This window comes from Myotis lucifugus, unplaced genomic scaffold (assembly GCF_000147115.1).
Source record: "Myotis lucifugus unplaced genomic scaffold, Myoluc2.0 scaffold_78, whole genome shotgun sequence".
NCBI classification, from domain to species: domain Eukaryota; kingdom Metazoa; phylum Chordata; class Mammalia; order Chiroptera; family Vespertilionidae; genus Myotis; species Myotis lucifugus.
In genome coordinates this window covers 3,712,814-3,726,271 of record NW_005871126.1, presented here as the reverse complement: position 1 = coordinate 3,726,271, position 13,458 = coordinate 3,712,814, and the positions used below count along the sequence as shown (strand labels likewise).

Here is a 13,458-nt window from a genome sequence, read left to right as displayed (position 1 = left end):
GAGGTACTTTCTTCTGTTCCTAATTTGTTGAGTGTTTTTATCATGAAAGGGTGTTGAATTCTGTCCATTGCTTTTCTGCACCTGTTACTATGATCACATGGTTTTATCTTTCATTTTGTTAATGTGATACTCTGATTGATTTTCATATGTTGAACCAGATGTGCATTCCAGGTATAAATTCCACTTGGTCAAAGTGTATGATCTTCTTAATGTGTTATTGGATTCTGTTTGCTAGTATTTTGTTGAAGATTTTTGCATTAATATTCATCAGGGATATTGATCTGTAGGTTTCTTTTTGATCTGTGTGATGTCTTTCTGGTTTTAATAAGAGGGTAATATGGCATGATGGAATGAATTTGAAAGTGTTCCGTCCTCTTTGATTCTTTGGAAGAGTTTGAGAAGGATTAGCATTAATTTTCCTTTACATGTTTGATAGAATCTCCAGTAAAGCCATCTAGTCGTGGGCTTTCTTTGTTGGAAGTTTTCTTTTTATTACTGCTTCAATCTCCTCACTAGATTTAGATATATTTAGGCTTTTTATTTTTTCACTAGAGGCTCTATGCATGAAATTCATGCAAGGGGCTTGGCCTCGCAGCCACGGTGGCTTGCCTTGGTTCTTGCAGCCCCAGCTTGGTCCGGAAGGACGTCCGGAAGGTCATTCAGCTACCTGGTCTAATTAGCATATTATGCTTTTATTATTATAGATGATTCAATCTTGGTAAGTTGTATATTTCTAGTAACTTATTTATTTTTTAAGATTAGCCAATTTTTTAGCATGTAATTGTTCATAGTAGTTTCATAATTTATTTTATTTCTGTGACATCATTTGTAATGTTTCCTCTTTCATTTGTAATGTTAGCTATTTAAATCTCTTTTTCTTACTTGATCTTGCTAAGGGTTTGTCAATTTTGTTGATCTCTTAAAAAATCTAAGGCCGAAACCGGTTTGGTTCAGTTGATAGAGCGTCGGCCTGCAGACTGAAAGGTCCCAGGTTCAATTCTGGTCAAGGGCATGTACCTGGGTTGCGGGCACATCCCCAGTAGGAGATGTGCAGGAGGCAGCTGATCAATGTTTCTCTCTCATCGATGTTTCTAACTCTCTATCTCTCTCCCTTTCTCTCTGTAAAAAAATCAATAAAATATATTTTTTAAAAATCTAAGTCTTACTTTCATTAATTGCTTTATATTCCCTTTTCTATTTACCTCTAATCTTTATTATTTCCTTCCTTCTGATAACTTTGGATTTAGTTTATTCTTCTTTTTGAGGTGTAAGATTAGGTTGTTGATTTGAGATCTTTGCTTTCCCCTTTAAATTTTCCCCTTAGTCCTCCTTTTACTAAATCCCAGGTTAAATATGTTGTATTTTCATTTTCATTTGTTTTTCAAGTATTTCCAAAATTCCCTTGTGATTCATTCTTTAATCCATAGGTTAAGAGTATGTTGTTAATTTCCACATATTTATGGATTTTCCTGACTTTCTCCTGCTATTGATTTCTAGTTTTATTCCATTGTGATCAGAAAAGATACATTATATTATTTCAATCTTATTAAATTTTTAAGACTGTTTTGTGATCTAATATGTGGTCTCTCATGGAGAATGTTTCATTTGCACTTGAGCAAAATGTATATTCTGCTGCTGCTTGGTAGAGTATTTTGCATATACCTAATTCCAATTAGGTCCAATGGCTTATGGAGTTGTTCAAGTCCAATGTTTCCTTATGATTTTTTGTCTGGTTGTTCCTATTGAAAATGGGGTATGAGTCTCTTACTCTTATTGTGTTTCCATTTCTATCTTTAGTTCCGTCAATGTTTGCTTCATCTATTTGGGTATTCTAATGTGAGGTGCATGTGTATTTATCATTGTTATAACTTCCTAATAAATTGACTCTTTATCATTATACTAGTGGCCCAGTGCAAGAAATTCATGCATGGGTGGGGGGGAGAGGCAGGGTGTCCCTCAGCCCGGCCTGCACCCTCTCCAATCTGGGACTCCTCGGGGGATGTCCGACTGCCAGTTTAGGCCCGATCCCTGTGGAATCAGGCTTAAGCTGGCAGTCAGACATCTCTCTCACAATCTGCGACCGCTGGCTACTGGCCATGTTTGCCCCCAGCTTCCCCCTCTGCTGGCCTGCTCACCCCCAACTGCACTCCCTTGCTGGCCTGATCGCCCCCAACTGGACCCCCCTTCCAGAGTGCTCACCCTCAACTGCCCTCCCCTCCTGGCCTGCCCTTAACTGCCTCTGAGTTGGCCCTGCCACCATGGCTTTGTCCAGAAGGACGTCCTGAAGGTCTCCCGGTCTAATTAACATATTACCCTTTTATTAGTATAGATAATGTTCTTCTTTTTCTCTTGTGATGGTTTTTGTCTTAAAATATATATTTTTTGATATAACTATTGCTACCCCTGTTCTCTTTAGGTTCTTATTTACATAGAATATATTTTCCCACCTATTCAGGCAGTTATAACAAAAATACAATGGCTCAAGCAACAAATACTTATTTCTTATAGTTCTGGAGGCTGAGAAATATATGATCAATGTGCTGGCAATGGTCCACTATTTTTTTCTTTATTGATTAAGGTATTACATATGTGTCCTTATCCCCTCATTGTCCCCAACCCCCACTCATGCCCTCACCCCTCTGGTGTCTTTGTTCATTGGTTAGGCTTATATGCATGCATACAAGTCCTTTAGTTAATCTCTCCTCCTTACCCCCACCCTCCCCTACCTTCCCTCTGAGGTTTGATGATCTGATCTATGCTTCTATGTCTCTGATTCTGTTTTTGTTCATCAGTTTATGTTGTTCATTATATTCCACAAATGAGTGAGATCATGTGATATTTACCTTTCTCTGACTGGCTTATTTCACTTAGCATAATGCTCTCCAGTTCTTTCCATGCTATTGCAAATGGTAAGAATTCCTTGTTTTTTACAACAGCATAGTATTCCATTGTGTAGATGATACATCTACACAATGGTCCACTTCCTCATTCATAGATAGGTGTCTTCTCATTGTGTCTTTATATGTTGAAAAAATAGCATGAAAGCTCTCTGGGGCGCTCGCTCTCTCTTTTTCTCTCTCTCTCTTTAATTCTCACCTGAGGTTATGTTTTTATTAATTTTAGAGAGAGAGGAAGGGAGAGAGAGAAACAGAGCATAAGATTAGAAAGATAAAAAGGAGTATTTGTGGGGAAAAGATATTCAGTGGGGGAGACCAGGTTATTGAGGGTGCTATAGGCCATTGGAAAGACTAGAAATTCCTCTGACTGGGATGGAAGGAAATGGAGTGTTGGCATGATCTAATTTTCAGTTAGGAAGACTTTTTCTAGATACCGTGTTGAGAAGAGACTGTAGATGAGAACAGATACAGAAAGATCTATTAGGAGGCTAATGCAATAATCCATGCTAGACAGGGTGGTAGCTACCACTGGTAGTATAGGAGGTAATGAGAAGGGCTTGTCTAAGTCAGTGTGATCCGCTCTAACAGAATACTGTAGGCTCAGTGGCTTAGACAATTTAAATTGACTTCTCACAGTTCTGGGGATTGGAAGTCTGAGATCAGAGTACCAACATGGCTGGGTTCTGGTGAGAAGAACCCACTTTCTGATTTCCAGATGGTTATCTTTTGGGGGGTCTTTACATGGCAGGGAAAGAGAGAGAGAAGCAATCTCTAATAAGGACAATAATCTTATCATGAGAGTTCCAAATGATAAGGAGATTATGGTTTCAACATATGAACTGAATGGGAGATAAAAACATGTAATCCATAACAAGATTAGATTTTCATACTAGAAGCAAAAGGAACTTACTTATGAGTATGAATATGGACTGTAAGAAGGATGAACCAATAAAATTTGTTAGCATGAAATTGAAAATAAAACATCTACAATCTCTGAGGTTAAAAATACTTTTTAGAATATTAAATATACTGCTTTGTTTCCTTCATTTTAATTTGTATTTATTTAATAATAGTGGTGTTCAATAAATGAAAACTTTCCACTTTTTCATCTGGCTTTCCTGGTAGTGCTCTGTTTGAGAACATGTAGCCTTTATCCTCAAAGTTAGCCTATGCTATTCATTTTGGGAATAATAGTTATCATCATAGCCATCTCAGACCATTATCTAGTTTCTTATCAATCAGTTCATGACATTAATTTAAAAATCTGATGTTGTAATCATGTTAGAAAATGATGCTTTATTAGTATAGTGATGCTAACATTATACTGAAAAAGGACTAAGAAGTACCAGTTGGTACAGAGGAAAGGTAGGTATGTTTTTTATGATAATGTTTTTAAGTAAAGAGGAAAGGCTGTTTTAATTAACATATAAACGTGTAGTTCTGTGAGTAAGCATTTTTTCCTTTCCCTTCTGCTTTTTCTTAGGTGTTCTTGGCAGCCCTCTCATTCACCTTTATTTCTAGGGCACTAAGTGGAGCCATTATGAAAAGTTCCATCACCCAAATAGAAAGGAGATTTGACATCACATCTTCTGTTGCTGGCTTAATTGATGGAAGCTTTGAAATTGGTAACTTTTATTTCTCTTTTGATTATTACTTAGTAACCAGGTTTGCAGAGGTAAAAACTTTTCATATATGCTCTTCGCCACTGGTCCTCAATCACAGATAAATTTGCCCCCAGAGCCAGTTTGGCAACATCTGAAGACATTTTGGGTTGTCATAACTGAGGGGGGAGGGGTTGCCAATGACATCTTACAGTAAAAGTCAGGAATGCTACTGAACATCCTACAGTGCACAGAGCAGCCCCAACATTGACATCCATCCCAGAATGTCAACAGTACAGAGGTTGAAAAGCCCTGATCTACATGCTCTCATTACTTACAAACAAATACTTTTCAGGGCTTTACCTTCCCTCTCTCAAGATTCCCTAATGGAAAAAAAAAGTTGTGTTTTTTTTTTTCCATTGGAGAGAGAATTATTATTTTGATTATTTGAGGAGGGAAGAACAGCTTTAGAAGAACCTTTGTTAAGTTTCTACTGTTTAACTGGGTATAAAATTTGGGGTTAAAAGTCTTTTTTCAGTCCCTTGCTTTGTTGTCTTCCTATTGATTTGGATTTCTCTCATAGTAATGAGAGTTTTATATAATTATTGAATATTATATTATTTATTTTATAAATTAGAGCTCATTGCCTCTGCCCATTTTTCCTTTTTTTCTCACTGTTTATAACTTAAAAGGACTTTAAAGTTATGTCTGTTGTATAGATTACAAATATTTTCTACAATTCGTTGTTTATCTTTTAACTTTAAAATGTCTATAATAATAAAAGCATAATATGCTAATTAGACCAGACGTCCTTCCGGACATCCTTCCGGACGACATTCAGGATGAAGCCAGGGCTGCGAGGCCCAAGGCAGAGGCGGCCACCATGGCGGTGGGTGGGGGCCGAGACAGCAGCTGCGGTGGCGGTGGCCAAGGCCCTTGCACAAATTTTGTGCATCGGGCCTCTAATATTTAGATATTGAGTAAAAAATAATTGTATGAAGGAAGACACATCTATCTTTTTGTTATGAATTCTGACTTTTCATGATCCAGAGGATATTATACCCTAAATATCCTTCACTCTCACCTCCCTGGTTTAGTGACACCATCTAGAATGTTAGTATTAGTCTGTTGATCTAATTTATTCTATGTCTCTTTAAATTCTAATTTACTGTATGTCTCTTTTTATTGCAGAATTGATTCTTAATATTTTTGTTAAACCTTGTAGCTGTTTAACAGCACTTATTTTGAGTTGGATATAAGTTTTACTGGTTTCTTTGCTTAACACTGTTTCTTGACTCTTATGACTTCAAATCTCATGTTTATTTTTTTCTGAAGATTATTTTCATGAAGTTATATTTTCCAGAAATATTTGAACACATGACATTTTCTGAGGCCTTGCTTGTTGGAAAATGTATTTTACTATCATATTCAAGCAATAATTTGTCTGAGTATATAATTAAAAGTTCAAAATCTATTTTTCCTCAGAACATTTAAAAACATTTATCTACTGTCTTATATGCCTAATGTTGTATGATAAATCATTACCAGTATCGTTGTCATGCACCGACAGGTATCTTCTCTTTATTCCTGAATTTCAGAAATTTTACCAGCATACACCCAGGATTATGGCTTTTACTTTATGTATGGTGGAGAAATTTTCATCTGAAGGCTTGAGACTTCGTTTACTTCACTGAATTTGTTTTACAATTTTACATTTCTTTCTTCCCCTCCATTTTCTTCTGAAGCATATATATGATGAATATTAAATTTTCTGGCTATTTTTCTTTAAATTTTTCTTTCTAAAATTCTACCTCTTTATCTTTATGTTCCAACAATATTATTTGATGCTGTCTCTCGTCTTATCCTATCAGGCCCCAACAAGTGCATTTTAATGATATTTTAAATTTATAATACTTTATTATTCTCTTACTATTTTTAGCCTTTCAGTTCTTCTTTTATGGATATCCATGTAACTCTAAAATACTAAATAGATTTTTTTCCAGTTTCTCCTCTTTTTAGTTTTTTTATTTAACTATTTCCTCACAGGTTACTGTATCTGCCAGTTCATTTTGGTGGCTTTTATTTCAGGCTATTTTTTTTTCATCAAAAAAACAATTACTGTGTGTGTTCAGTAATTCTTGGTTGTTATTTGTTTGTTATTATACTTGTAGCTCAGATGGATCAGAATTGGTTGTGACTCCCTCCACTTGGAATGCTCTTTTTCCCCCTTTTTAATGTAAATAATTTATACTCAGTATTCAATCTCCTGACCCCTCCTCCACGAAACTTTCGTGAAACCCTTAATTAAGTTCCCCCTTTCTGTGGTCTAACAGCACATCTGTCTATTTGTATGTTTTCATCACTGGTATGTACACATCTTAAGGACAGACAGATATCATGGTTCATTTTTGTATATTTCTGGATCCCTACACCATGGCAAGTATTTAATTGGGATTTCAAGAATGCTAGAGTGAACAAATAAATGCATGAATGAATACCTTTCCCTCAGGTCAGAAAGTTTTTATTCATTTTTCTTCATTCCAGTGCAATCCAGTTAACTCCAAATTCTGCAATAAAATATTGCTTCACTAATATTGCAAGTAAGTCAAGAGCTTTTTTTTGTATCTGAAACCTATTCTACTTATTATTGATACCATAAAACTTTACAGTGAATAAGTCGTTTCATCTTCTCAATTAAATTGCATGGTCTTTGAGGGATGATACCATGTCCTATGCTCTATGTGTGTTCATTCTGGGGCCTTCCATTCTACTGAGCATAAGATTAGACTCGCTGTTTGCTACAGTGAACATACAAAAATAATGTTGTCCTCTTTTTAGGAAATTTGTTTGTGATTGTATTTGTGAGTTACTTTGGATCTAAACTACACAGACCAAAAATAATTGGAATTGGTTGTTTCATTATGGGCATTGGAAGTATTTTGACCGCTTTACCACATTTCTTCATGGGATAGTAAGTGTTAAATAGCTCTGTGCCATTAATTACCACTTATTTGTAAATTAATGGTAGAATTTTTTTCCTTTTAGATAAGAAGTCACCTTTTGAGGGGAATACCCACTAACTATGTGTAGAAATGGAGTTTATTATTTTATGTAATAGTGAACTCATTGCATTAAATACCCTGGCTTTCACTGAATTTGAAAAGTAAATAGCATTGAAGAAAGTGTACAGTTTTATCAGAAATAAGTAAGATCTGTATGACTTTTTAGTATAGCATATATATTCACACCTTTGCCTACAAGATTTTAGATATTCAATAAACTTCACCACTCAACCTACTGCAGTATGGGTTTCCCCAGTACCATAGCCATAATTCTTCCTAAGATGACTGTGTAGTTAAGATTAGAGTCAGGCCTGGCCGGTGTGGCTCAGTGGTTGAGCATCAACCTGTGAACCAGGAGGTCATGGTTCAATTCTCAGTCAGGGCACATGCCTGGGTTGTGGGCTCAATCCCCAATAGGGGGCATGCAGGAGCAGTCAATCGATGATTCTCTCTCATCATTGATGTTTCTATCTCTCTCTCCCTCCCTTCCTCTCTGAAATAAATAAATAAATAAATAAATAAATAAATAAATAAATAAATAAAAATAAAAGCCTAGAGTCAGATGCTAACAACAGCAAACCTAAAATAGGGGTGGCTTAAATAAGATAGAGGTTTATTTTTCACACACAAAGTTAATGTAGCTGTCGCAGGGATGGTAAGTCCGTGCCTCTTTTTATCATATTGCTCTGCAATGGTCCAAATTGTGGCAACCTTGTTCCAGGCACCAGGACAGAGGAAGGGAAAGAACAAGGAGAAGAAAGAGTGCACAGAGCCTGGGGCTTAGGGAAAATTTTGGAAGCACAGCACTTCTACTGACTTCACATTGAACTTATTTACGTTGCACATCCAGATATGAAGACGTTAGAAAAAATAGACTTTATTCCAAGTTGGCATGCTACTAGCTAAAAATCCCACCTTCTATTACAATGGAAAGAGAGAAGAATGGCTATTGAGAGACAATGAGCAGTTTCTGCTAAAGACATTAATTACCTACTCATTGCCAAAGCCAACAATCATGCCTTTGGTTCCATATTAATTCCTTCCCCCCCTCCCCCCCCATATTTGACTTTCATAAGCACCTTCTTCTTTCTGGTACTTCTTCTTCTGATTTGCACTGTATTGTTCTCTCTTGATTTATTTCCTGTCTTTGTGGTTTCTTCATCATGCACATCCTTTTCTTCAGCTGCTGACACCAGATTGTCAGTTATCCCCTAAATTCCCTCTTCAATCTCCTTCACTTTTCATTCTAGATGATTCATATGGATTGTATGCATTAAATGCAACTATCACCTATGCATGGTGACTTTTCCTTATACTCAAGATCTATATAATCAACCACCTCATGAGCATCTCCAATTTAATACCCTACAAGCATTTCCCATCCATATATTAACAGTGAATTCATGATCTGAATTCATCCCTGTACCAAAATCAGCTCGGATTTTTCACATTCACTCTTTCCATGACTCATATTTACCCACAAAGAAACTCAAACCAAAGTCAAAGGCTTCATCCTAAACTTTTTCTTTATTTCAACACAAATGACCAGTGTTCACAAAATCTTGCTTATTCTATCTATCTGTCAAAGTTGTACCATCCTTTCATCCCATTGTCCCAAATCTACTTGAGGCTTCCCTCCTTTCTGGCCTGGCTTTTTGCTACCAGTCTATCCTCCATTCTAACTCATATTCTATATTAGAGTATTTATTTTAAAATGCAAATTTAATTACTTTTCCTGCTTAAAACTCCCAATTTCTAGAACAGTGTTTTTTAAATTTCAGATTCTGAACTACTAGTGGACCAAAAAATTGATTCGATTAATTATTGAAACCAACAATAGGATCGAATTGAATAAAATAGAATAGAAGAATATACAATGTGAATAGAAACAAATACTGTTGATTGAAACTTTTGGTTGTTAGTGTGTACTGTGTGTGTGCATATGTATATATTGTGATTGTGATACAAAATGCATTTCTTACTGTTGGTCACAGTCAAAAATATTGAATACTGCACCCCTGTGGATTAATATCTATACTCATTTACATATACAGGTTGCTCATTGAACTTCCTAACTTCATTTTACACTGCTCCCCATGATCCAATATCACATTCCAGGCCTGCAGTTTCTCAAATATGCCCTAATAAGTCATACCTCTGCACATGGTGTTTCTTACTATCTTGAATACTTTATCTAGCTATTAACTAGATAAAGTTAATTAACTCTTATCCATCTTCAAGATTTATCTCACATGTCATCCTCACTGAGAAGTCTTCTCTAATCCACTCCCCTTGACCTCAAGTAAAGTGTATCATCCCTTTTTTCTTGTGACAACTCAGGATCTGGTGTATTAAATTTATCATTTGTACCATATATGCTCATCTTAGAGAGCATATGTTGCTTTGTTTGTTTGTTGTTTGTTTGTTTTTTATGGAGCTGAGTATAATACCTGGCATATAGTAGGCTGTCCTTGGAGCTCATGAGGTGCCTCCCTGTTTTTGGATATCAGCATATGTCCCCATTCTAGCTCTATCACTGTTATTCTTAAGTTCTTCCACATCAAATGAATTAGAACTTTTTAAACTAAGATTGAAGAGCCAGGCATATGATAGTGTGTGTGTATGTATGTGTGTGTGTACATGAAAGAAAATATAACAAATTATTTATAGAAAATGTAGATGAGTTAGTATGTATTACAGATTGATTTGGAAAAAACTGTTCTAAAGTTTATTAAATGTTATAAAGTTTATTAGATAGTTTAAATTGTGACTATCTTTGAAGATGATTCAAAGGGATGGAAGATTCAGTAAGAGGATTGTTGTCTTTTAAGATAAAACCAAGGTATTTCACACCTTCACCAGATTATAAATACTCCTGGGATGGTAGTAACATGACAATCCCTGCCTGAGGAGTAGTAAATGCTATTGCTTAGAGAACACCCCCATTTCACTTTCATTCATCACCTCAAATACAAACTGAGAAGCTGACAAAAAGAATTCAGATTGAATTCAGATTATTTGGAGAAGAGAGTGGTGCGAATAAAGAGAAAATTTTCTCTGTATTTCTAGGGAAAGTAAACATATTCAGTAGCTAAACAAAAATTTAAATCTAGGCCCTGCCTTGGTAGCTCAATTTATTGGAGCTTTCTCCTGATATGCCAATGTTTCGGGTTCAATCCCTAGTCAGGACACATATAAGAGTCAATCAATGAATGCATAGATGCATAGGTGGGTGGAATAGTGAATTGATGTTTCTCTCTCTCTCAAATCAATAAACATTTTAAAAAGTTAAATCTAGTGATTTTCTTACAGTTACAGGTATTCTAAAGAAGCCTTTATTAATCCACTAGAGAACTCAACATCAAGCTTACCAACCTGTTCAATTAGTCAAAATGTGTTACTCAAAACATCATCTGAGAAAGAGGGAAAAGGTAAGGATTGAATTGACACTAGTGAATATTAGCATCACTAATAAATATTCTAAAATTTATCAACTTAATTATATCTGTAAAAATGATTAGCAAAATTGATTTAAAACAAATAGGAAAAACACTTGCATTTTACAATAGTGTTAATATATTATACATAAAGAGCTTTAAGAAAAATAAAAAGAGTAATATTTTGGTAGGAAATAGGCAAAATATGTGCATTTAAAATAAAGAGGGAAGTGAATACATAAATTAAAATGGTACTTTACTTTCTGTGAAAAAATTGGAAATTGTTACACCAAGATTTTTTTTACCTATTACAACACAAATCATAATATATAATTACAAATTATAACACCCATTAAAGGGTTTTCTGCCTAGTATGAAAAGATTAAAAATAAAAATAAATGAGGTAGAGAAAGAGATACATTTATGTTTTGCTGGGAATGTATAACTCTTTGGATGTTAATTTTCAATATAGTAAAGAACAAAAAGATGAATATCTGATTAAAATAAAACACTCTCTTGCCTACATAGGTTGGGAAAAGGAATCTGACTCATATACATGGGTATATGTCCTAATGGGCAATTTGCTTCGTGGAATTGGGGAAAGCCCCATACAACCCTTGGGGATTTCTTACCTGGATGATTTTGCTAAAGAAGGAGAGACTTCTTTTTATATGGGTAATGTACAGAACAATATTAGTCTTTATGATTACTTTCCTTGGGTCTACCATTGAAATAATAGGGTTTCTTAATGTATTCTTTTTTCACTTTTTATTACATTTATTGGGGTGACACTACTTAACAAAATTATACAGGTTTCAGGTGCACAATTATATAATGTATCATCTCTATGTTGTATTGTGTGCTCATCACCCCAAGTCAAGTTTCCTTCCACACCATATATCCCCCCAAACTCTCCTCCACCTCCCCTAAACCCCCTCCCCTGGCAATCACCATCAGTCATTCTTTTATTTATTAAAAGTTTTATTTGGAAAATATGTATTGCATAATGTCACTTTTAAGAACATATTGAATAAGAACCATGTATTTCTGGCGTCTGATAAAATAGTTTTGTAATATTTTCAGGTACTTTGTTTGCAATAGGAATGATTGGTCCAATCCTCGGCTTTACGGTGGGATCTCTGTTTTCTAAGATGTATGTGGATATCGGATATGTAGATCTGAGTAAGTACAATCAGAACAAGGTAACATGATAATGCTTTCCAAGTACAGGACATCACTCCAAATTAATTTAATTAATTCTTTCAATAGTCCTTTGCTGACAATCAGAAGTTACAGATAGGAAATAAATGTATTAATAACCAGAATAGCCCTAGCCAGTTTGGCTCAGTGGATAGAGTGTCAGCCTGTGGACCAAAGGGTCCCGGGTTTGATTGCAGCCAAGGGCACATACCTCAGTTGCAGGCTCCTCCCCAGCCCAGGCCCTGGTTAGGGCTCATGCAGGAGGCAACCAATCAGTGTGTTTCTCTCACATCCATATTTCTCTCTGTCTTCCCCTCTCTCTCTTCCATTCTCTCTAAAAATCAATGGAAAAATATTCTTGGGTGAGGATGAACAAAAAAAAATAAAAATAAAATAAAATACCCATTCCTTTAAAAAAAATAAATAACCAGAATAAAAATAAAATCCATCTCCTGTCTAAACCAGACTTTTACCACTAAGTATATAATAAAAATTGTTTTAACAAACTTGCTTAAGATTAGTTTATCCAAAATAATTGCATAATTGCAGGTTTCTCAAATATGCCCTGTAATATCACTTCCCTGCATTTATCCTTGGAAAACCTTCTCTCCGTTTTCTATTTGAATAGTCCTTAAAATCTTTTCCAAATTGTGGCTTCTGTTCAGAGAAAACTTACTACACCCTCTTCAGAGAAGCCATATGGCCCAAAGTTCAGTGCCCCTATTAGTCATCAAGAGCATGCCTTTATTGTAGCCTTTATGCAATTAGCCATAAACATTAGTGCACTTACCTATCATCTCTTTTAGAACATATCAGGATGGTCTCTGACTTCACATATAATAAGTAATTAGTGTTTGTGAATAAACAAATCTTATTTTCTACCTCACCAGGACTTGAACAGATCTCCAAGGAGATCAAAGGACTCATTTCCATAATGGAGTAGACATCACAGTAGGCCGACAATAACCACAAACTTGAAAGTGTTTTATAATATAAAGCTAAAGCCAGTATCTGTTGAAATGTTGTACATTTATTTTGGAAATGTAATTAGAGTTTAGGTTCACATTTTGTACATTTCTACTCATACACCTCCAAGTACATCGTTGTTTTTATCACTAAGAATACAGAAATAAATTGTTAAAGTCTGTAGGATGATCATTTTGTAACCTCTTTTCTATAATCAGAAATCACTACTCACAATATTTTAGAATTCCTGGTGATTCCATTTCTACCGCTGAATGCTTAGATCTTATTAAATCTT

At 35.2% G+C, this 13,458-nt stretch overlaps 1 protein-coding gene across 1 annotated transcript in view; it reads left to right on the top strand.

Moving 5' to 3' along the window:
- LOC102441621 (solute carrier organic anion transporter family member 1B3) overlaps positions 1-13,458 on the top strand; it is a 38,983-nt gene that overhangs the window by 2,851 nt on the left and 22,674 nt on the right. The window contains exons 2-6 of the mRNA XM_023755536.1: positions 4,381-4,522; positions 7,337-7,469; positions 10,873-10,991; positions 11,526-11,672; positions 12,081-12,179. Of these exons, the coding sequence (XP_023611304.1) occupies positions 4,381-4,522; positions 7,337-7,469; positions 10,873-10,991; positions 11,526-11,672; positions 12,081-12,179 (640 nt within the window). The remainder of the gene's footprint in view (positions 1-4,380; positions 4,523-7,336; positions 7,470-10,872; positions 10,992-11,525; positions 11,673-12,080; positions 12,180-13,458) is intronic.